The sequence below is a fragment of the Sciurus carolinensis genome, chromosome 11, assembly GCF_902686445.1.
Source record: "Sciurus carolinensis chromosome 11, mSciCar1.2, whole genome shotgun sequence".
Taxonomy (NCBI): domain Eukaryota; kingdom Metazoa; phylum Chordata; class Mammalia; order Rodentia; family Sciuridae; genus Sciurus; species Sciurus carolinensis.
Window position 1 is genome coordinate 6,120,106 of NC_062223.1, and position 23,505 is coordinate 6,143,610.

The 23,505-nt window shown below is 54.9% G+C and overlaps 1 protein-coding gene across 5 annotated transcripts; it reads left to right on the plus strand.

Moving 5' to 3' along the window:
* The first annotated feature begins 6,937 nt into the window (after positions 1-6,937).
* Dhcr7 (7-dehydrocholesterol reductase) lies at positions 6,938-23,144 on the plus strand. Of its 5 annotated transcripts, none has more exons than XM_047519448.1 (10): positions 6,995-7,012; positions 7,872-7,985; positions 11,159-11,278; positions 13,895-13,997; positions 14,571-14,793; positions 15,909-15,999; positions 16,750-16,963; positions 18,919-19,123; positions 19,411-19,542; positions 21,868-23,144. In XM_047519448.1, exons 4-10 carry the CDS (start codon positions 13,900-13,902, stop codon positions 22,330-22,332), a joined length of 1,428 nt encoding a protein of 475 aa, XP_047375404.1. In that variant the 5' UTR covers positions 6,995-7,012; positions 7,872-7,985; positions 11,159-11,278; positions 13,895-13,899; the 3' UTR covers positions 22,333-23,144. The 5 variants fall into 5 exon arrangements, with proteins under 5 accessions (XP_047375403.1, XP_047375404.1, XP_047375407.1 ...); XM_047519449.1 differs by lacking the exon at positions 6,995-7,012 and adding an exon at positions 7,083-7,166; XM_047519447.1 differs by lacking the exon at positions 7,872-7,985 and having other exon boundaries at positions 6,938-7,012.
* The last annotated feature ends 361 nt before the right edge of the window (positions 23,145-23,505 follow it).

The following is a 23,505-nucleotide window of genomic DNA, read 5'->3' on the forward strand; positions in this document are numbered from 1 at the left end:
TAAGTGAAATAGGCCAAGGCCAAAAAACGAAGGGCCGAATGTTTTCTCTGATAAGTGGATGATGATATATAATGAGGGGGGTTGGAGAGGAGGAGAATGAAGGAACTTTGGATGGTATAGAGGAAAATGGGGTGGGAGGGGGTGGGGGACAGAAAGACAGTAGAATGAAACAGACAGTAGTACCCTGTATATATGTATGATTACACGAATGGTGTGAATCCACATTGTGTACAACCACAGAAATGAAAAGTTGTGCCCCATTTGTGTACAGTGAATCAAAATGCAGTCTGTAAAAAGAAAAAAGATTTTAAATAAAAAAAACCCTGGGTGTCGCGTCTTATCATCTGGATTTAGAGAGCCTTCCTTCTTTCATATGTTCCTTCACTCATTCCTTCGTGCAGACGATGTCCACGGGCCACCACCTGAGGCAGAACGCGTCCAGTAGAGGTTTTGCCTCCGTACCTCCAGCTTCCCTTCGGCACATAGGACTAAGAAGAAGATGCTTGTATTTCTGACTTTTCCAGGCAGAACTTCTGGACGCTTCCTTCTCTGTTCTGCTTGCCCTCTGACCTGTTCTTCCCCGAAACCCTCGGACAGTTTACACACCACTGATGTCCGTACAGCCCCTCTTCTGCTGAAGTCACGTGGTGCTGAGAGCTGGAATGGCACCCAGGACTGTGCACAGGAGAGACAAGTGCTTTACCACTGAGATAACGGTGCCCTCTGCTTGCACAGGACTGGGCCTGGCCGTGTCCCAGTAAAAGTTTATTTACAAGAACAGGAGGCAGGCCAGGCCCCCCAACCCCTGTGCTCGACTGACTGCAAGAAAGTAGTCCCACCTCAGACCTCTGTCCAGATTCAGGTCACTTTAACTCGCAAGCGTTCGCTGGGCAGCTTAAACATCAGACATTTATTTCTCAGCGTTCTGGAGGCTGGAAGTTCGAGTCAAGGCGCAGGCAGATCTGGCGTCTGGTGAGGGCTCTCTCCCTGGCCCACGGTCAGCCTACTTTCCACTGTGTTCTCTCATGGCCAAGAGCGGGGGCACGCAGCTTTTGGTGTCTCTCGCAAGAGCTCTGATTCTTTTCACGAAGGCTTCACCCTCATGACCTCATGACCTGGTGCAGGCCCTGCCTCCTAAAACCCTCGCCCTGGGGGCTGTGACTTCGGCACATGAATTTTGAGGGGACTCTCTGTACCTATACCCTTTGCAAGGTGACAAGGCCCCACTCCTGAATCTGGACTGGCCTCTGGACTTGGTGACTCACAAGACAAAGTGGTTCCTGTGTGTTGGTTCCAAGCCTGGCTCCTCAGGACTGGCATACCTTCTGCTCTCTGGGATCCTGTCACAAGGTGCCAGTGAACCTGGCTAGCCAGCTGGTGGAGGGGAGTCACATGGAACAGGGGAGAGTCAGACCAAAGGCCATCTTGAACTTGCCTCCAGCCGGCCAGCCAGCCACTGAGACTGTGGGAAGACCAGCTACAGGGGGCTGGACAGGGAGCTCCTTCCGATGCCCCAGTCAGCCCAGCCAAGACAGACCAGCTGGCCCGTCACCTTGGAAGCAACGATGAGTGGATGACTATTTCCTGAGGTGGTCTGTTATGCAGCAGTAGCTCATCGAAGCTCTTCCACTTCATCTCCTGCACCGTGGCTGGACCATCATCCTAGTCCAAAGGTCCAAACGACCCCCCAAGTCAGGAAGCCTCAAGGCACCCTCTCTTTCATCTCTAGCATAAAGTTCAAACTCTGCACCTTGGCATTCAAGGCCTGCTGTGGTTTGGAATCTGTGCGCTCCTTTATGACCGACATTTCCACGTCAGTGTGTCTTACCATGCCTGATTAAACCAAATCCCAGTTCTCTAAAAACAGCTGGGAAAACCACCTCCTCAGAGCACAGTCTCTCCTAGGCCACGAGACTGTGGTCCTGGGTAGTGTTCTGATCACAACTGTGGTGCTTGGCCATGTGTCTCTGGACAAGTTGCTTCGCCTCTTGGAGCTTCCATTTTCTCATCAGGAAAGTGGACATGAAAACAGCATGAGCCTCTCGACCCAGGAAGACACTGAAACACAGAAAGCCCGAGAGCTCAGGGACCACAGCAGGATCTGGTTTCTCACTCAGGTGTGGTGAAGAATGGAGGGTGCTCATCAGTGGCCAAGGAAGTGTCGGCGGCCATTTTTTACTCAGTCCTCCAGAGTCAACGCCCGTGAGCCGCCCTGTCTCCAACCAGCAGCTCCCCAGTTCCCCTGGAGTTGGCCTCCTGGGTCTCACGGGAGGGCCTGGAAGTGGCAGGGGCCAATCTCAAGAAGCTTCATACCACCACCAGCTGGTCTTACCTCTCGTGGTCGCAGTGCCTCCATGCAGAACCCCTCCTCTGACCTGCCTTCCTGCGGCTCCTGTCCACAGCAGCCACCTTCCTCTCTGCAAAAGCCTCCCACACTCTGCCTCCCCGAGGAGGCCTTGCATGGTCCGGCCCCTGCCCACTCTCTGAACTCGTCTCCTGCCTCGCCACTTTGCTCCCTGTGCTCCTGTGGATGCCAAGATCCTCTGCCCCCAGAGCCCCACGCTGGTTGCTCCTCTGCCTGTCCCCAGACACCCTCCTGCCTCACTTCCTCCTTCCATCAGTTCTTTGCTCATATGACATCTCTTCAAATAGGCTTTCCCAACCCTTCCCGGCTGTGTCGGTCAGCTGACTCCAAGGCGGAACCTCGTGGCAGAGGAAAGCTGCTCATTCAGGAAACAGAGAGCAGGAGAGACAGGAAGGGGCCAGGAGCTATAGTGCCCAAGGCCATGGCCCCACGACCTGCTTCCTCCAGCCATGCCCCACCTGCCTACAGTTATCACCCAGCAGTGCCTTCAAATTATTAACCCACCATAGGGATCAGTCAGCGATGAGGTCAGAGTGCTTACGACCCAGTCGTTGCCTTGGATTCCTACCTCTGAATCTTGCTGCACTGGGGCTTAGGTTTCCAACACCTGAGTTTTTGGGGGGACATTCCAGTTCCAAACATCTGCTTGCTTTTTGAATTGTTAATTTCTTATGTACAGGAACAACTGATTTTTGTATGTTGATGGTGTGCCTTGCAACTTTGTTGAATTTATTTATATTTTTTAAATTATTTTTTAATTTTTTACAGACTGCATTTTGATTCATTGTACACAAATAGGGTACATCATTTCGTTTCTATGGTTTTACATAATGTAGAGTCACACCATTTGTGTAATCATACATGTACATAGGGTAATAATGTCTGTCTCATTCCACCATTTTTCACACCCCCTCCCTCTAATTTCCTTCTACATAATCTAAAGTTCCTCCATTCTTCTCTCATTCCCCACCTCCCCACCCCCATTATTATCATCATCCACTAATCAGGGAAAACATTCTGCTTTTGGTTTTTTGGCATTGGCTTATTTCACTTAGCACAATATTCTCCAATTCCACCCATTTATTTTGCACATGTCATAATATCATTCTTCTTTATGACTGAATAATATTCCATTGTGTATATATACCACAGTTTCTTTATCCATTCATCTGTTGAAGGGCATCTAGGTTGGTTGTACAATCTAGTTATTGTGAATTGAGCTACTATAAACATTGATATGCCTGCATTACTGTAGTTTGCTGATTTTAAGTCCTTGGGGTATAAACCAAGGAGTGGGATAACTAGGTCAAAAGGTAGGTCCATTCAAAATTTTCTGAGGATTCTCTACACTGCCCAGAGACCTTTCACCAAATAGAAGACAAAGTAGGCCTGAATCTTCATCATGTTGGCTTAGGGTCAGACTTCCTTAACAAGACTCCCAAAGCACAAGAAATCAAAGCAAGAATCAATAAATGGGATGGACTCAAACTAAAAAGCTTTTTCTCAGCAAAGGATACAATCAATAATGTGAAAAGAGAGCCTACAGAGTGGGAGAAAATCTTTTCCACATGCCCTTCAGATAGAGCACTAATCTCCAAATTTATAAAGAACTTTAAAAACTTTACACCAAAAATAGAAAGAACCCAATCAATAAATGGGCCAAGGAACTGGACAGACACTTTAAAGAAGATATACAGGTGATTAATAAATGTATGAAAAAGTGTTCAACAGCTCTAGTAATTAGAGAAATGCAAATTAAAACACTCTAAGATTTCATCTTACTCCAATTAGAATGACATTATCAAGAACACAAATAATAATAGATGTTGGTGTGGATGTGAGGGAAAAGGCACACTTTTACATTGCTGATGGAATTGCAAACTTTGTTGAATTTGTGTTACTTGAGGTAGTTTTCTTCTGGATTCTCACTAGATTATAGTGTTTTCTATATTCAAGACCATAAGAATAGAGATAGTTTTATTTCTTTATTCATTTTGAATTACTTTTGCTTCTTTTTCTCCTCTAATTTCTCTGTCTAGAACTACTGGTTGAATGGTGGTTGCAAAAGCAGGTGTCCTTATCTTGTTTTTGCTCTAAAGGGAACTGCTTCTGCCTTTCACCACCGAATGTATTAGTTATGGGGTTTTGATAAGTTCCCTCTCAGGCTTAGGAAGTTCCCTTCTGTTTCTGTTTTGTTTTTTATCATGAAAGTGTGTTGGGTTTTTACCAAAGGCCCTTTCTGTGTCAGTTAGGTGCATTTCTCCCTAAATTTAGTTGTTTTAAGATTTTTATTAAATTCTATTTACAAGTAAAAGTTATATATATTTATGATATGTAGTATGTATACATCTATGTGTATTTATATGCATTTATGTGTATGTATATGCATTACATACAATATATACACATGTATATTGCGGAATGGCTAAGCCCAAATATTCATCATATGATTACCTTACATACTTTTTTCATGTGTGTGTGATAAGAACATTTAAAATCTACACTGTTACCTCTAGTCACTATGATGTAAAGAGATTAATTGAACTTATTCCTCCTATCTAAACTTCATTCTATTAATGACATGTATTTCATTGATTCATAGTTTCATGTTGGATTCACTTGCCTTCTTGGAATAAATCCCATTTGTTCATTGTGTGTAATCCTTAAAAAAAAAAAAAAACAAAAAAACCCTGTTGCCCATGATGGGCAGAATCACAGGCTTTGGGACAAGAATCCCCTGTGTTTTTCCCTTGCTAGCAAAGCATAAACCTTTTTTCCTTTTTTCTCAAAAAAAAAAAAAAAAAAAGAAAGAAAGAAAGAAAGAAAGAAAGAAAAAGAAAAAAAACAACACGTATTTTTTATGTGTTTTAAAAAAAGTACAATTGTGCCTTGCTGATCCACTTCCAAGCAAGTGCTTGATTTTTTACGGTACCTCCACATTTCTAACAGTATCATGATGTCTTCAGCTAACTAATCCTTCAAGGGGGAATTAGGGGAAAACACACACAAGGAATAAAATGAGATAAACGAAGTTCAGCAAACTTCATAGCTCCTGCATGTGGGTACAAGGATGTCGGACGTAGGTTCAACTTGTTTTCATGCTGGACTTTTTCAAAAATAAAACGCTGCAGAGGGGAACAAGCCTCTGTGATCCCACCTCCAGCAGGTCCTGTTACCTAGCTGCGGACCCCTCCGGGGTTACCTTGCTCTGGCAAGGCTGGCCTGCGTCCAAGGACCAGTGGCAGCAGGAGCACATGGCATGGCCATCTGTAAGGAGCAAATTAAATGTGTGACATTTGTGTGCTGTGTATTCTACAAAACATAACTTGCAAAAGTAACTTGAGTGCTGTGTGCCAAAATGATGTCATCATGTAATGTTGCCCCAAGATAGACATAGGTGACTGACTCCTCCTAACCAAGACGGGCTGGCAGAGTCGGATCAAAAGGACTGCCTCGCCCTCACCTCCCACGACAGCGGAGCTGCTGGTGTGCATCCGGAGTAACACGTCCCAGCCTGCCTGCCATGACCTCGCCAACCTCCTTCGCCTTCCAACCGCCCTCGCCCGAAGGAACTCCGGCCAGAGGGAGCTCCCCAGGAGATCTCCTGAGCTGTATTCTGACTGATCTCCGGGAGTCGCACAGGAGTGGACCTTAGGAACGGGTCTCAGTAAGGAGTGAGTTGCTTGCTCGGGGCTTATTCTAATTGAGTGGTTAAGTAGTGTGCGATATTGGTGAGCAGAGTTAGCATAACTATGATACTTGTGCGATTGGCATCAAATAAAAGCCAATTGATTTGGACCAAATTCATTCTCATCGACTCCTCCTTGCCGCTCGTGACCCATCCCAGACCAACGAGGCAGCTCTAGGGGCTTCTTCGCTGCCTTTTCCCTGGGGTGGACCACGAGGTTCGGCCTACGCTGTGGCTCGGCTTTTGCCCTTGCTTGGTCCCGCTGCCTCCCACAGGTGCGCCTGCACGGTCCCTAAGCTCCGCTAGGTCACAGCCTGCCGGTCTCCCCGAGACCCCTAAAGAGAGCTGCGGGCCTGGCCTTCTGTGTCACCTCTGGACACCTGTGGCTCGGCCTCCCTGCTCTCCCCACAGAAGGGAGCGCTAAGAGCAGGAATCCCGTCTGCTCCGCAGGCTGCTGGCCGCGCCGACGCTCGGAAGTGTGAAGCGCCCTCGCGGAGAAGGCGCCGAGGCCCCGGAGGCGCGCGCCACCCCGCCGACGGGCAGAGGGCGGTCCTAAGGCGGCCACCAGGCCTCCCGGGTTCCGTCCCGCGCGTCCCCAGCTCCTTCCCAGGGCTCGGCCACTGCCGGCCTGGCGACCCCCAGCGCACCGACCCAGTGGTGCACCTGCCAGCCGGCGAGGCGGGAGCCTGGGCGGGGCGATGGGCGGGGCGAAGGTGGGCGGGCCCGAGCCGTCAATCTCGCGACCAGGAGTCTCCGAGTGGCCTGATCGGTGGGCCCCGAGTCAGCTCAGGCGGCCCGGCCAATCGCGGAGCGCGGAGTCGCCGGCCGCAGCAGCACCGCCTCTGATTGGTCGCCTTCCGCATAAGTCACCCAGAGGCGGGCCACGGGGGGCGGTCCCGAGCGCCAGCGCGATTGGCTTTGGCCTGCAGCGCGGGGGTCTGGGCGAGACGGGCGCGCAGGTGAGCGGGACGCTGGCCCTGGTGGGGTGCGCCGCCAGGAGGGGACGCTTTCGCCGGTGTGGGGGGACTGTCGCTCGGAATAGGTGGGCCGGTGAAGAGGGAGCCGTGCAGGTGTAGCGGAGGCCCGGCTCGCAGAGGAGCTGCCGGTGCTCAGGTGGGCAGGGGCAGGGGTAGGGGTGCTCCTCGGCCCGCCCAGTTGCCCTCGGCAATGATTCTCTCCTGACCACAACTTGGTCAACCCCCTTTTAGCAGAATTGTGAATTTATTCTCTCAAAAATGTGTGCATTGGATAGCTGCAGTGAGGAATTTGGGAAACGTGGGGACAGAAAGGCCAGGGGGTGACTTGGACAGACCCAAGTCGCGGAAGACCACCAGGTGAGTGGCAGTGGCAGTCCTTAGGATGGTCAGTAGTTCCACCTGCAGGAGATCTCTTCTCCTAACAGTCAGGGTGGTTTGTAGAGTGAAAAGTCAGGAACAACCAGTGCTCTGATTTCTTGGATTACTTCTGACTGAATCCTCCCCTGGAACTGCTGCTCAAAAAAGATAAGGTAGATGGGGATGGTAGATCTAACAGTCTACCTACCGGGAAGCCTTGTGCCCACGTGCCCCGGTGGAACCCAGTTGCAAAAAGGCTTGATACAACCGAATTTGGGAAAAGAAAAAAGGAGGGAAGAGTAGATGTGTGTTAGGTGATAAATAATTCCTGGAAAAATGCACACAACGTTTAATGATGCCTGAGGATGGATTGGAGGAAGGAGAAAGAGGTTTTGTTTTCTTCTGTGTTTGACTTACTTTTACACAGTGAGTGTTTATTTTGTGACTTGTGAAAAGCAGAACCCTGTAACTTCTATCAAAACAGGAGTTTACCCTTGAGAATCAGGGAGCAGGGTCTCTGGGCATTTCCTCCACATAGAGTTCCTATCTGCAGACCTCAGAAGCTATTGGTCCTCTGCAGGGACCCCAACCGCTCCAGGTGAGTGAAGCCAGAGCCTGAAGGGGCCACACACGGGAGCCCCCTGGGCATCAAGCGGGAATGGCTTGTGAATCTCATGTGAGAGTCACAGGTGATCACCAGCCTCTGGGTTGGGTGGGTGGAGAAGCTACAGGTCAACCCCAGGATCACCACAAAGGCTGGCCTCACTGTGCCTTGGCTGTGGAGACAGGGTGTGCTTGATCTCCCTGACCATTAGACACAAGTGTTCCCAGAATTGTTCTAGAAAGTTTTCACTGTTGTTCTGTTAATTATCAGACAAGTACATGTCTACTAGAAAAAATCAGAAAAAGTAGGGAAAAAGTAGAGAACAACCAGATACTTAGATTGCCAACACGTGAAAGGTGGTGGTGTGCGACTTTCCAGTCGCCATTCCTGGGGTGCCGTACCTTGCCCTTGGCCCTGACATAGTGGGGCGTGTCCCCTTGACCCCTGTACAGGGAGCTCCTTCTCAGATGCTGAGTGTCCTGTGCCAGACCGACCTCTTTTCTTATCTGAGTTTCCTGTGGGTGGTTACTCAGTCGTTCGCACTCTTCTGCACGTGTGCAGCAGGGCACTGGAAGTCCCTGCATCTGCGTGTTCCTGCAGCCCTCTGAATGTTTCCCAGGGGGGATTCCTACCTGCCCTTGCTGGCCTCCCACTGGGCCCCTCGTCCACCCCAGGTCGTATCTTTCTCTTTCATCTTGAAACCCAATTTGGGCTGTGCCTGTGTTTTTCAATCTACGACTCCTGAGACTGCTGCATTGCTAAATTGGACGCCTTGCCCTTCCTGTAACACATTCAACCAAATAACCGTGTTCCCATGTGGGCGGTCCTTAGTGTAGTAGTGCTCAGTGCAACTCTTAGAAAATTCTCTCTCGACATCATCATCACTCCAGATTTTAATCCACGGCTCCAGGCGTGTCACAGAAGGCAGAGTTCCCCAGACCCAGCTGGGGAGTGGTCCCACAAGTCTGTGTTAGCAGGGACAGTTCCCCACCTTCCTGGGCCTCAGCCTCCTCCTCTGTAAAATTGGCATGACAGTGCCCAATCTCCAGGTGGGCGTGAGTTTGCATCCAGTGCCCTTGGGGCTAAATGAGCCATCTTGCCATCCTCCATCAAGCGTGGGCGTCTGATTCTCCTCCCCCTGAGTGACGCTGAGCCTGTGGCCAGTTGGGTTTGGTGGGAGCTACTCAGAGAAGGCAGCCTAGATCCTGCCTTCTGTGTAAACACCTGAGGCCCCCTTGCTGTGTGGAACCTGAGTCAGCTTGCACTGGAGACCACGGGAAGAGAAGCACCCACACACCCCTGGCTACAGGAGCCTCCTCCATAACCTGCCGCCCAGACTCCTGACCTGCAGAAACCATGAGCATGGTAAAGAAGATCTGCTGTCGTTTTTGGTGGCACTGGGGGCCTGAACCCAGGGGCGCCCTACCACTGGGCTGCATCCCTAGCTCTTTTTATTTTTTACTTGAGACAGGGTCTCACTAAGTTGTTGAGGCTGGTCTTGAACTTGAGAGCCTCCTGCCTCAGCCTCCAGCATTGCTGGGATGACAGGCGGGCGCCCCTGTGCTTTGCAAAGATTTGTTGTTTTGAGCCACCGAGTTCAGGGCGATGAGATTGATACCAGAATGCTCTATGCTGGCATTGCAGGCCTTTGGAGCCTGTTGAACTTGCAGCCACTTGTGCCAGTCTCACCTGAATGAGCTCCCTGCAGCCCTGGCTGCTGCTGGTAGTGTGGGTCAGGGCTGACTCTGGGGTGAACGCTTGGAATTCTAGCGTGGCCCTGAGCATCTGGCAACCACAATCCTGTTCACTCCTCACCTGACAGAGTGGGTGATATGGTTACTTTGCAGATGAGGGAGCTGAGGCTCAGCAGGCCTCAGTATGGGCGGGCTCAAGTTGCACACCTGGAGTCGTTCCGGTGGGAACGCATCAGCGACGGGAGCTGAGCATACTGGGAGCCGTCGGCCTCTCATGGGGTCATCAGGCCAGCCACCAGCTGCCCTGCTGAGGTGCAGGCGACTCCCAAGTTACTAGACCCTCACAATGCTGAGAGGCTGCCATGGCTGAGTCATCCCCCGGCCCTTAGGAGCAGAGTCCCTCTAGCTTATGTCTGTGGGACTCAGAAACCAGCCCACCGGCTGAGTGGGCTGCCAAGAGTCGGGTCCCTCTCCCTGGCTCCTGTCATTCCCAAGTGTGTGATAGGAGAATTCTGAGATGTCCTAAAGAAAGTTGTAGGCAAGAGATGGAGGGAAGAAAGAGGTAAGAAAAGTTCCTTTTGACTCCCAGCTTCAAGCTAGATTCTCACAGAAAAAGAAAAACCCACCATGCTCCCCACAGTAGGCTGAGGACCACCCATCAGGGATTACCCTTGTGCTCTGCTTTGGAACCCACCAACAACTAGAGGCAGAAACTTCTGGACCATCCTTCTATCTCAGGCTAGGCCCACTTATCATTGTCCTGCCCCTTGAATACAGCCAATTGCAGTTCAGTGTAAATAATGTTTTCTGTCCCAGAAATGTATGAGATACCCTGGACCCTCAGGTCTGGTGGACATTTTCCTGGCTGCTCTCTGGCCACACTACAGATGTCTGTAGGAATTTGTCCCAGGAATGGCCTTTTACCTTCAGCCAGCACCTGTAAAGGTGAATAACTCCAGAGAACCCCAGGCTCTGCAGTTTGGTTGAACATGTGGGACACTAAACCTTCTTTAACCGTCTTTAAGGGCAACCACCACAAATCCTCAGGGGCATGGCCTTTGCCACAGGACTCCAGGAAGGTCACTGATACCAGCAGCCCAGGTGCCCCCTGTGGCTTCTAGAATGGGCACATTCCAGGGTGGCTGATGCCCCACTGAGCCCCTGGAGGGATTTCGGACGCACAGGCAGCTGCTTGTCGGCTCTGCCTCCAAGTGTCCTGTGTCCTGAGGCTCATTTCCAAGCAACATGGGCATGAAGACCTCCAGTCCCTCCCCACATTTTAGTCCTTACTGTCCCTACCAGAGCCAGGCAAAGGAATGTGAGCCAAGATTTCCCAATGTCCCCTGTCCCTAGGTGGGCCCTTCCGAGTCTGAACCCCAAGCCTGAGCTACTCCCTGCCTTGATTCTGGTGGTTCCCATGGGTCCTCTGCCTCTCAGCTCCCTGAGGGTTTTGACGTCTTGTCTTCCCTGCAGGGCTTCCCTCAGCTGTTGAAGGATCAAGCAGGTCTTGGAACCAAGAGCCTGAACTGGGAAAGGCCAGTCCAAGAAGGAAAACTTGAGTCTACTCTGAAGCCACCTGGCCAGAGGCTGAAGGTAGCATGTGCTCACGGTGCCGTTGACAGTGGGGACAGGCAGCAGTGTTGCATCTCTGGAAGTAGGAGCCAACTGGTAGACCCGCTGTCAGGTGTCAGCTGCTACCTGGGACTCTCAGGAGCCCCTAAGAGCCCCTCACCTTCCTCTCTTCCCAGCCACCTGTTGTCAGGCTGGTACCTACATGTCTAACAGCATTCAGTGCCTGTGACAGAAGGCGACTTGGATACTGAGCTCTGCACGAGCTGAACATATTTACTTAGTTTTGTTTTAATCCAAGTGCTTTTCCTTCTTGGTAACATCTTCGGCTTCCACACTTAGTTCTGAAGCTGTTTGTCTCCTCCCCCTTAGCAGTTTCCTAGCATGTTAGACAGTCAAAAGGTGGTGCCGGTGCCAGGCTTTGTCTCTAAGAAGATGCCAGTCCCTTCTGTTGAACCTTCCACAAGGCCTGTGTGCATGTGGGCGCTTGGGCTTCACGTGGATTGGTGTGGGAACCAGACGTCAGAAGAGATGGGCCCTGACTTGGCGGACTTTGGCTGGGAACAGGGAACAGGGCTGTCTGTCGAGGCTGTTCTGTAGGATGAAGCTGTCTTCCAACATGGAAATTTTTTAAATGTATTTATTGGTACTGGGGATCGAACCCATGGGTGCGTTACCTGTCAGCCACGCCCCTAGTCCTTTTTATTAATTTATTTAGACACAGCCTGTTAAGTTGCTGAGGCTGCTCTCAAACTTGGGAGGCTCAGCCTCCCAAGTCACTAGGATTATAGATGTGCACCACTATGCTTGGCACCATGGAAATTTTGTACATGAATATAAATTTTATTAAGTAATTTATCTTCACTCTTGACAAAGAAATCAGGGTTAAAATCTGTAACAGAGATAAGAGACAGCTCTGCCTGGCATCCCGCATGCCAGCTGTCACTTGTCCCAGCAAGCACTTGGCATTCTCTTACCTGTTTTTGTGTTGTGTGTACCGCTTGCCTGGGGGTAATTTGCTTCTACCATTCACAGCTTCACAGATTTCCTCCTACCCATTCAGTAGTTAATTAGGCTTACATTGCTGTGGCAGAACTACTGTTATTTATTGTTGAGCCAAGTAATGTTCTACCTTAGAATGTTTTCTGTTGCTATAACTAAATACCACAGGCAGATTAATTTATGAAGAATAAAGGATTATTGAGTTTACATTTCTATAAACTGAGAAGTTCAAGATTGGGTAACTGTCAGGTGAGGGCCTTCTTGCTAGTGGGGATTCTGCAGAGTCCAGACGTAGCAGAGCTCCTATCTCAGGTCTCTACTCCTTTTAAAGCCTTAGTTCCATTAGATTAGGCCTCTAATCTTATTACCCTATGTAACTTTACTCATCTATGAAAGGTCTCACCTCTGAACACCATGGTACTTTCCACCCTCCTAATAGCTCACAATGGAAATCAAATTTCAGCATGAGTTTTGGTGTGGGCTCTCAAATTGCAGCATGCACTGTAATTATGGTTTGGTCTCTTTTTTTTCTGTTTTTCCTGGGGTTAATGGTTGCCTCCTTTTTGACACTTGCTACGTTTTTTATGCATCTATCATTAATTTTTTTTCCTGAATGTTCTGATGGAACTGTCATTACCATGTGTCATTACACATCATTTGAGTAATTTTTCTATACACTCAGACACAACCGAATTGATCAGTTTCCTTTCCCTTCTTTCCCAGCCGTTGGTCTCACGTGAGGGCTGGTTTCTGTGTCTTGCCGTGTGGTTGTCATCCTGGGCTTTGCCTCCCTGCGAGCATTCCCTTAGTCGTTCTCTAGCTCCCCGGCCTGGATCCGGGGTCATGTCTCTAGAGAACCTGCGGATAGAATTCTAGGTGAAGAGAGGATTTCCCGTGGAAATCCAGTGTCCTATGGTCATCTTCTGGGATCGCTTGCTGTTGAGAAGCCCAAGCCCGCCGTGGCTCTTGACCTGGTGTGCTCTGAATGCTTTTAAGATACGCTTTTTAAAAGCCCCGATATTTAAAGCGTCACAGGCTGGGCTTGTTTTGGAAGCGAGGCCCACTGCTTCTCCTAGGCTGTTCTTTATCAGCAGCTTTTCCTGCCCGACTGGCTGGGGCCGTGAGCAGGCCCCTGGAGCCTGCCCCTGGGGAGCTTGTGGTGGCAGGGAGGCAGGCAGGCCGGGCCAGGATGCAGTGCTTCTGCCGATTGAAGAGGTAGGAGCCTGGGTGGCCCTGGGAAGAGCTGCGTCCTCTGCTGGGGAGGGAAGGTCTGCTGAGGTCGGGGCCTCCCCAGCGAGCCCGGAATGACGTGTCCAGGCAGAGGGAGAAGCAGGTCCTGCCTGTGAGGTGAAGCGAATCAAGGGTTGGCGAGGGTCGCCGAGCAGAGGGCACAGGCGGGCAGGAGCTGGTCTGTGTCGTAAGAGGCGTGTGCTGAGCCCTCGGAGAGAGAATGGAGGCAGCAGGAGTGGAGAGGGGCCTGGCGGGAGGGGGTCGCAGGCTCAGCGGGAGCCAGTCCGCACGCTCTCTCCCTCCTGGAACCTGCTGTCGGGAGCGAGTGTGCGCCCTGGGCCTGGCCGCGCTCCCGGCAGAGTCTGCTCTTCAGGGCCCGCCTGAGCAAGGTGTCCTTCTTCCCTTCAGGACCGATGGCTGCAAAATCCCAGCCCAGCGCTCCCCAAACCGGGAGTCCCGGCAGCGCCACCAACCGGAAGGCAGCGTCTCAAGGACAGTGGGGCCGCGCCTGGTGAGGGTCTCACCCCTTCTCCCAGCTGGAAAGCAAAGCGGGGGCAGAGGTCTCTGCCTGGGGCTGCTGGGCGCCTGGTGGACTCCCGCAGGCCCCACGTGAGAAGTGAGGATTAGAGGGAGGGAGGAGGCCCGCTCCGGCGGCCTCCCTCGTCCACAGTGCCTGGGGCCTGTTTCGGATGTTGGGATATTTGCGCGTGGGTCACAAGCTGTGGGGTCGAGGGCTTGGTCTGTGTGTCGGGCGCCTCACACCCTGCAGGTGACTCGGCTCGGTATTTCTCACGCACCTGCCTTCTGCACCTGCCTGGCCAGGTGGGTCGGGCGTGGAGCTTTCCACGCTTCAGCCTCTGGGACTGGGGACGCGCAGCCTGCGTCTCCGGCAGGCAGAGCCTACAGTCCAGCGCTGCTGCAGCCCTCACAGGCCCGCAGTGCTGCCTGGCCAGCTTGGGGTGCGGCCGGAGCGCCCTCCCGGCCTGGCGTGGGCAGGTCTCTGGGGCCGTGATGGGCCCTGGGCTCCGCGGTGCCCACGGCCCAGCTCCCAGGGGCAGCCTCCTGAGCACCGGCCTCCTCGCAGGGAGGTGGACTGGTTCTCCCTGGCCAGCGTCATCTTCCTGCTGCTCTTCGCGCCCTTCATCGTGTACTACTTCATCATGGCCTGCGACCAGTACAGCTGCTCCCTGACCGCCCCGCTGCTGGACATCGCCACCGGCCGGGCCAGCCTCGCAGACATCTGGGCCAAGACGCCGCCCGTGACCACCAGAGCCGCCCAGCTCTACACCCTGTGGGTCGCTTTCCAGGTCAGACCCTGCCTGGGGCTGGGCATGGTGGGAGGGCCGCCCTCCTAGGCCTGTCCTTGCCTCTAGTTGGCGCGGCCGACTCCCAGGATCACATTCCTGGGACGCAGTGGGCGTGATGGGGACACAGGGCAGGGGAGCCTCTGGGTCACCATCTGTCTGGAGGACCTTAGGTGGCAGGTCAGGAGTGTGCCCAGCCCTGCGGTGACATGCAGAGCGCGTGGCAAGGAGGCAGGCCTACGAGCTAGCCCCCAGGAGGGACGGTCCCAGCCCTCAGTGGGGACAGCCCCGTTCTCTACGGACAGAGGACTGGAGAACAACGTGTGGAGCATCGTCAGGCATGTAATGAAGGGCGCGGACACAGCCCACCTGTGACCAGCCCAAAGCTGGCTGGCAGAGGCCAGATGCCAAGGGCCACCTAGTGCACAGGTTCACTATGTCAAATGCCCTGCACAGGCAGATCTGCAGGTGGGCCGATCGGGGGCTGACAGGCTGGCAGGGAGGAAGTGCTGTGGGGCAGCTGCCGTGGGAGCCCTCAGGTTCCCTTCTGCAGTGAGGAGAACGTTCTGGAGTTATTGCTGGTGTTGCCCAGCCTTGCAAATGTACCAAATGCCACTGATGGTGCACTTTAAAATGTGGGTTTTATGGTGCATGAATTATATTTCAGAGTTTTTTGAGGGACTGGGATTGAATTTAGGGGTGCTTAACCACTGAGCAACATCCCCAACCCTTTTTATTTTGAGACAGGGACTCACTAAGTTGCTTAGGGCCTCCCTAAGTGGCTGAGACTAGCCTCAAACTTGCCATCCTTCTGCTTCAGCCTCCTGAGCCTCTGTATATCTCAGTTTTTTAAACAGCCCCTAGAAAGGGACTGGGAGGGACCAGAGTGTTCTGGGCAGGGGGACGGGTAACTGGGCCGCAGTCGGGAGACAGGCTCGGCACACTATCTGGTGAGTGGTTTCCCGTTTAGGAGCCTCTGGTTGACCTGTAGCTGCAGCTCCCGGAGCCGGGGCTCCTCTGGAGTAGACGCGCCTGTGCGGGCACCTCCCCGGGCCCCGGGGTCCTGCTCCGCACGCTGTGGGCTGCTGGTCACTTGGCCTGGGCCTTCTGTCTTGTAGGTGCTTCTGTACATGGCGCTTCCCGACTTCTGCCACAGGTTCCTGCCAGGCTACGTGGGAGGGGTGCAAGACGGGGCCGTGACCCCAGCAGGTACCTTTGCCCCAGCTGCCCACACCCTGGGTCCCTGCTCAGGCCGGTGGCATCCAGGTGCTGGCTGCCCATGCCTTGTGCCCTGGGCCCGCCCTCCCACGCTGAGTTTGTCCCAAAGACCACTCGTGAAAGACTGAATTTAGCTTGGGAACTTTCCACAGCACCAGGACTCCAGGCAGAGGAGGGCAGCCAGTGGTCCCAGACGTGGGGTCAATCAGGAGGACTCCTGGCCTCCTGCTGTCTGCCCAGTCCCATGGCAGGTAGATGGAGCTTCCTCACAACCCAAATTCTGAACCCCAAACCCTAACCCCAACCCAGGAGGAGCCAGCTTCGGGCTACACCTGGGCATATGGATTGGACTCACACCCCATGTATGCCCACAGAGCTGCCTATCGGGGTGGCTGGCGTGCTCCTGGCAATCACAGGGGGGGCCTGGGACCCCATGGGGATAGCTCTGCTCTGCTTCTGCTGCCCCTCAGCCCTTACTAACAAACCTCAGGCCCATGACTCAGGTTGAGCCCAGTTAAGGAGAATCAGCCAGAGGAATAGGGCTGGCCTCCTTCCCTCTCTGCAATCTGACATGCTGCTGGCCGTTTGGCTGGCAAACCTGGAAACAGCTTCCTCTGGGGTGGCACCCATGTGCCATCCAGGGAGCTTGTAGGGCCTCAGCTGGGCAGGGACAGCCAGGCCAAGCGACCTGATGCAGGTCAGGAAAAGGCTTTGGCCTGTTATCTCTCAATCTCCCTTTAGGTGTCGTGAACAAGTATGAGATTAATGGCCTGCAGGCCTGGCTGATAACACACCTCCTCTGGTTCACCAATGCTCACTTCCTGTCCTGGTTCTCCCCCACCATCATCTTCGACAACTGGATACCGCTGCTGTGGTGTGCCAACGCCCTCGGCTACGCTGTCTCCACGTTTGCCATGATCAAGGGCTACTTCTTCCCCACCAATGCCGAGGACTGGTAGGTTCCGTCGTAGCGGGTGAGACCTGAAGTGGGTGCTGAATGCCTCCCCCCGCCTGTCTCTGCTGCCCTGTGATAGGAGGTCGCGACTCCCCGAGGCTGAGGCATTATGGGGCGCAACCTAAGAACAGACCGATCACCACTGAGAAGTCCAAATGTGAGAGTCTTTATTAAGCCGGCCGCTGACTGTCTCAGACAATGTCCCCAAAAATGGCTATTGGGAGAACAGCCCCGACCACAGGGTTGTAGGGATTCTCATACCCAAAATCACATTAATCATAAATATCTGTTGCTATGATTCAAAATTACACATTAACATCATGAGATCATCGACAGAGGGGGAAGTGGGTCAAACTGACCCTTACCTAGGTACAAACTAAAGAATGGCTACTAACATCCACACAATCACCGTTCACATGGTACATTGTTTAGGAGTAATAGGAATCAAAAGAGAGCAATTCTTTACTACATAGGAGTTGCCATCGTATATTATTCAACATGTCACACCACGTAACTGATGATGGGCACAGAGGCAGGGTGTTCCCATGGGAGAAGCTTATTTCCTACATAACATGGAGTCTCAGAGCAAAGTGGAATCTGTTTAGTCATTTCCCTTAGAGTCTGGCCTAGAACATTCTCATGGAGCCAGATCTGTCAGCCTATCACAGAGGCTCCTGGAGGGAGGCAGTGCGTGGGATTCCTCGGATTCTGGGGAATGTCCATTCTAAATATCTGGTCCTCCCTCCTGCCTTAGGAAGAAGGTGGCTGAATGGGACTCATAGGGCTGTCACGGAGCAGGGACGCTAGAGACATTCTGGGAGCAAAGGCAAACTGTCGCCTCTTTCTTTGGACTGTCTAGTGGGACCTGAAACAGTCTTAGGGGAGAGACTCATTATCTCAGCGACTTAATATAACTGCTTCCGTGCTGGTTGCATCCATTCCTAAGAAAGCTTTAGATTGGCCAGTGGTCACCCAGCCATCCCAGCCTCTCTCCACTCATCCATATGTGTCCATTCATCCATCCATCCACCCACCCATCCATCTACCCCTTCATCATCCATCCATCCATCCATCCATCCGCCAACCTGTGTGTCCACCCACCTACCCATCTGTCCACCTTCTCATCAATAGATATTTGGTAGGCTCTTCTTGCAGACGGTCTAAATAATGGGGCTCACAATTTAGTCTGGGGATCTAATGAAACAAAGTATATTCCCATTAGTTTTTACATTTCGGCTCTTGGAAATACCTTTGATGATGGTATTTATTTATTTTTTTTGATGCTACTTTATGAAGGGTGTCATCATGGGCCTCCTTGTGGCTCCCGAGGTCCTTTCCTCTGCTTCGTGATCATCACCTGTTGTGACATTATGTGTTTTCTTCTTTCCCCGTAGCTTAACTGAGGGATCTGGACGTGAAACCTTTTGTTCTGGTTAATACAGAAATCCCTGTTGGGTACAGCGGGGGTCTCCCTGTAGGTTGTGCTGCTGATTCTCTTCCCGCTGCCCAGGCTGGGCTGTGGATCTTGTGCAGCGAGGGGGACATCCCCTGGGACTTAGGCTCTGGCCTGCACACCTGCCCTCTCCTTGTCCACTGGGCACTCCTAGGGCCCCGGGTCTGCTCCGTGCCGTGTGCAAAATGAAATCTTGGTTGGGCCTGTGTGCAGCTCACCTGCACCTGCACCAGGGGTGCCGTGAGGAGGGCAAGGAGAGCCCAGGGGCTCCTGCTGGGGCCGTCTCTGCTGAGCCGCTGCTCACGGTGTGATGGCAAAGGAGTGTGCCAGGGCTTGGGCGGGGCCGCCGTGTCCCAAGGCTCTGTGGCTCCGTGCGGCCCACCCAGGCCAGCTCATTACCACGCCCCTGCCGAGGCCGTGTGAGCACTCACCCCGCGTCGGCGAGGCGGGACGTGTGTCGTGAGCCGTGCTGGTGACTAGTGGTCTGTTTCCATGTCTTAAGCAAGTTCACAGGCAATTTCTTCTACAACTACATGATGGGCATCGAGTTCAACCCCCGCATCGGGAAGTGGTTCGACTTCAAGCTGTTCTTCAACGGACGCCCCGGGATTGTCGCCTGGACCCTCATCAACCTGTCTTTTGCAGCTAAGCAGCAGGAGCTCTATGGTCAAGTGACCAACTCCATGGTCCTGGTCAATGTCCTGCAGGTAATGCCCAGTGACCAGGGCGGGAGCTCTGACCCCGTGAGCTTGGCAACCCAGACGCCTCGGTCCCCTCCCAGGGTGCTGCCAGGAGCCCGTCCTGACCACGTGTAGGCCCTCCTTGGCCCCTGCTGGGCTCAGACCCTGTGGCGGTCCCTCTCCCCCTCCCCCCATGTCCCAGGCACAGCAGGAAGTGCAGGAAGAGCCAGCAGTGCCACTGCGGGGTTCTGTGCAGCCCCAGGCTGCCCACGCGGGCTGCAGGGTGGCGGGCCCCAGGCACTCCTGCCTTGCAGGCCGTCTACGTGCTGGACTTCTTCTGGAATGAGGCCTGGTACCTGAAGACCATCGACATCTGCCACGACCACTTCGGCTGGTACCTGGGCTGGGGAGACTGCGTCTGGCTGCCGTACCTGTACACACTGCAGGTGAGGAGGCGGCAGGGTGCAGCCAGCCTCTCTGGGGCTCGGGGACTCGCCTCACAGGGCACCTGGGACCGGCCCTGAGCAGACACTGCCGGGTGCCAGGCTTTTCCCCTGTAGAATTATCTGTCCCTCGGGGCCATCGAAGCTGCCTCCGTTCCTAGGAAGACGTGAAGGCTCTGCTGCGTGACTCCCCGACTTACAGTGGGGTTCCATCCTGGCGAGCCCACCTGCACTGAGAATGCCCAGAATCAGAAGCGTGGCCGGCGCCCCCGACCTCCAGGCCCGTGGCCAGCTCTCCACCACGCTGCTTAGTGGTGCTGCTGCGGTTCCTGAGGTTCTGTGGCCACGTGGGCACCACCCTGAGTCCAGCTGTCCTCAGTCGGGGGCGTCTGTCAGCTCAGTGTTGGCACCTGCGTTTGAACCAGGGTGGGGTCCCAGATCCTCGCTGCCAGGTCGGGGTCCCAGATCCTCGCTGCCCTCAGGGGGGCTGTCTCCACTCTGTCCTCTGGGAGGCGCCTGGGGTCTCTGAAGCAGTGGGCTTTGCCTGGCCAGGTCATGGAGCCCACACTGCTTACGTGGGAGCAGCCCTGCGGCAATCCCGGGGCCTGCTGCAGAGGCTGTGCAGGAGCGAAGACCACGGTGTAAAGGCCTCTGGGGAGGCTGGGGAGGTGGCGTCAAAGCCGGTCACTGGCAGTGATGGCGGGCTGGTGGGTTTCCTGCCCGCGCCAGGGCCCTGGGGAAAGGTCTGCTCCTGACAAGGTGGGGTGAGGGTAAGGGCCTGGGCATCGTGCTGACTGCAGGTCTGCCGGGCCTGGCAGCCCACCAGGACCGCTCCTCACCTGGCTGGCCACGGGCTTGCTGGGTCCCAGACTGAGCTCCCTTCCGGGTGCTGACCCCGCGGGCGTGCAGCGCTCCCAGGCTCCAGGCTCCAGGAGTCTCAGTGCCCAGTGGGCCTCTGTATGCGCAGCTCCCACGGGCTCAGCCAACGCGGATTGAAATGTTTCTGAGCAAACTCCTGACTGTGGGCAGGCCCTTGCCTTGGCCTGTTCCCTGAGCAGTGTAGTGGCAGCTGCCTGCTTGGCATCTACGTTGATCAGGTTAGTCACCGAGAGGGTGGCAGGGGTGTGGGAGACTGGGCGGCCTCTGAGCACCTGCGTGGCCTGGTATCCTGGAGGACACTGTGCTTACCGAGGGACGTCTGCATTCACTAAAGACCTGTAACTCAGGAGAGGAGGTGTGTGACTCAGCAGGGGAGAGGCAGGTGTGTGACTCAGGAGGTGTGAATGCCTGTGAGTGGGAGGGACCTAGGTGCTCATGGCAACTGGCAGCTCCCTAGTCTTCTGGGCAGGCTGGAGGCCCAGCAAGAGCTGGTGCCTCCTTCCGAGGCAGAAGCACCTGCTAGCAGGGTTTCCTCATGTTGGGGGAGGTTAACGGGACTTTTTTTTTCCTCTTATGCCATCAACTGATTGGATGCGTCCCACCCATGTTGTGGAGGGTCACCTGGTTTCCTCGGTTTGTTGATGTAAATGTTGGACCCTTAGACATGGGACATACCCGTCATCCTGGTGATTTGGGAGGCTGAGGCAGGAGGATTGCGAGCTCAAGGCCACCTGGGCAACTCAGTGAGGCCCTGTCTTAACTTGGAAGGGGGCTGGGACTTCGCTCCACGGTGGAGTGCCGCTGGTTCCCCCTCAGTACCAGAAAGAGAAAGAGAAAAGTCCCCTGATCCGATGCCACAGTGCCGCACAGCAGTGCGTCTGCCCGTATCTGGGCTGGACGTCCCAGCCGAGTTGCCAGGTGAGGCTGCGCGCAGCGTCACACACAGCTTGCAGATGTGCCTTGATAAGGAACGTGAGCGGCAGTCCCTGACCCTGGCCTGTCGTGACAGTTCCTAGCTTTGTGATGGGGTGAAGTGAGGCGGGCGCCCCGTACAGACTCTTCTTTGCTCTTTGGACGTCCATCTTCTCCCAGGCTGGCGCTGTGAGGTCCAGCAGGCGCCTGTGTCTGCTGCTGGACGGGGCAGTGAGTGTCCACCTGCCAGCCACTGAGCCGGGATGCCGTGTGGCATAGGAGTCCTGTAGCCCGGGCGTGGGGTGCATTTCTGTCCACTTCCACCTGCAGCGGGGTTGGTCCCCTGTGGTCCAGCTATGCTGGTGCCATTCCAGGCCAGGCCAGGGCCCGGCCCCGCCTCCTGAGGCCACGCCTCTGCCCGTCCGCAAGGGCTGCTCACCCCTCCCTCTCCAGGCCAGGCCAGGGCCCGGCCCCGCCTCCTGAGGCCACGCCCCTGCCCGTCCGCAAGGGCTGCTCACCCCTCCCTCTCGCCGCCAGGGCCTCTACCTGGTCTACCATCCTGTGCAGCTGTCCACCCCACACGCCGTGGCCATCCTGCTGCTGGGCCTGCTGGGCTACTACATCTTCCGGATGGCCAACCATCAGAAGGACCTGTTCCGCCGGACGGATGGACGCTGCCTCATCTGGGGTCGGAAGCCCAGGGTCATCGAGTGCACGTACACGTCAGCCGACGGGCAGAAGCACCGCAGCAAGCTGCTGGCGTCCGGCTTCTGGGGCCTCGCGCGTCACCTCAACTACACGGGCGACCTGCTGGGCAGCCTGGCCTACTGCCTGGCCTGCGGCGGGAGCCACCTGCTGCCCTACTTCTACGTCGTCTACATGGCCATCCTGCTCACCCACCGCTGCCTCCGCGACGAGCACCGCTGTGCCCACAAGTATGGCAAGGACTGGCAGCGCTACACGGCCACCGTGCCCTACCGCCTGCTGCCCGGCCTCTTCTAGGCCACGCTCCTGGGCCGCACCTGTGGCTCAGCAGGAGCCCGGCACCTGTGCGGGGGCTTCTGGGGCCGCGGCGCCTTCCTGCAGCGGGACCAGCTGCCGCTCTGCTCTGCGTCCCAGGCCGGGTGGCCCTTTGTCACAGTTCACGTGGGGACCCAGCCGCCGCTGTGCCCAGAGGAACCGCCTCCAATGCCAGTCAGGCCGTCCTGTCCCCATGGCCAGGCAGCACTGATGGTTCTAGAAGAGTGACCTGCACGGAGTGCAGGTTGCCCACACCCACCGCTCTCTGCTCTGTGGCAGTGGGCTGGCCCCGGGGACGTCCTCCTCGGTGGCAGGCACCGTGTAACTGGTGGACCGAGGTGCTGAGGGACACTGCAGAGGAAGTGGCTCCTGTTCCTGGTCCAGGCTTCTGGTTGGCTTCCTTTTTGCTCCTACTGCCCAACTGCCAGGTGTGACAAGCGGACCCCAGGGGCACTGGCTGGGTGCAGGACCTAGCTAGCCCCTATCTAGCCCCAGCTGCGCCTTCCTGAAGTAAGACAGGAGGCTCCCAGGGCCCAGCTCCGTGAGTGTCGCCCACCGGCCTCGGCCACCTGCCCTGTGGCAGGCATGGCCCTGTGTGGACTCTGGCTCGGGCAGCACCGTCCCCAGGGCCTCGGTGGAGCCTTGGAGGAGGCCCCGCCTCCGGGAGGGGCTCCCTTCCAGCGGGTTTCTCACCAGCACTGCCCCCCACACTCAGGGTTTTCTGGAAAGCTCTCAGACCCGAGTCCACAGCGTAGTTGCTCAGTCTTTATATTAAACGCTCCCTGGTCACCTGATCGCGGTGTGCTCTCTGTCTCCTGCACGGCCTCGCCACCCACAGGGCCGTTGCTGGGGTGCCGAAGGGAAGCTCAGGAAGCCCTTGGTCCTGCGCCTGGGTGCCGCACCCAAGCCTAGGTACCAGCAGGAACTTGGCGAGCCGTGGGCCTCCACGTGGGTGCTTTGCTGGAGGAGGGGAGTCTGCTGCCTTCACCAATAAGAAACCCCAGCGGGGCCACCCGCCCCCAGCAAGGGGACAGAGGAGCCAGACAGGAGGCCAGGTCCTCTACTCCTGGAGGAGCTGGAAAGCAAGGCGAGCGGCGAACCTGTGCCTGCCCCGCAGGACAGTCCTCGCCTGCTCCTGGGTTCAGCTGGCCGGAC

Bases quoted from the DNA above. Each gene is read 5' to 3' on its own strand.
- Dhcr7 (XM_047519447.1), top strand. From the start codon at position 13,900: ATGGCTGCAAAATCCCAGCCCAGCGCTCCCCAAACCGGGAGTCCCGGC. The intron at 16,964-18,918 runs GTAGGTTCCGTC...CCATGTCTTAAG, and splicing joins CCCACCAATGCCGAGGACTG to CAAGTTCACAGGCAATTTCT. The intron at 19,543-21,867 runs GTGAGGAGGCGG...TCTCGCCGCCAG, and splicing joins CGTACCTGTACACACTGCAG to GGCCTCTACCTGGTCTACCA.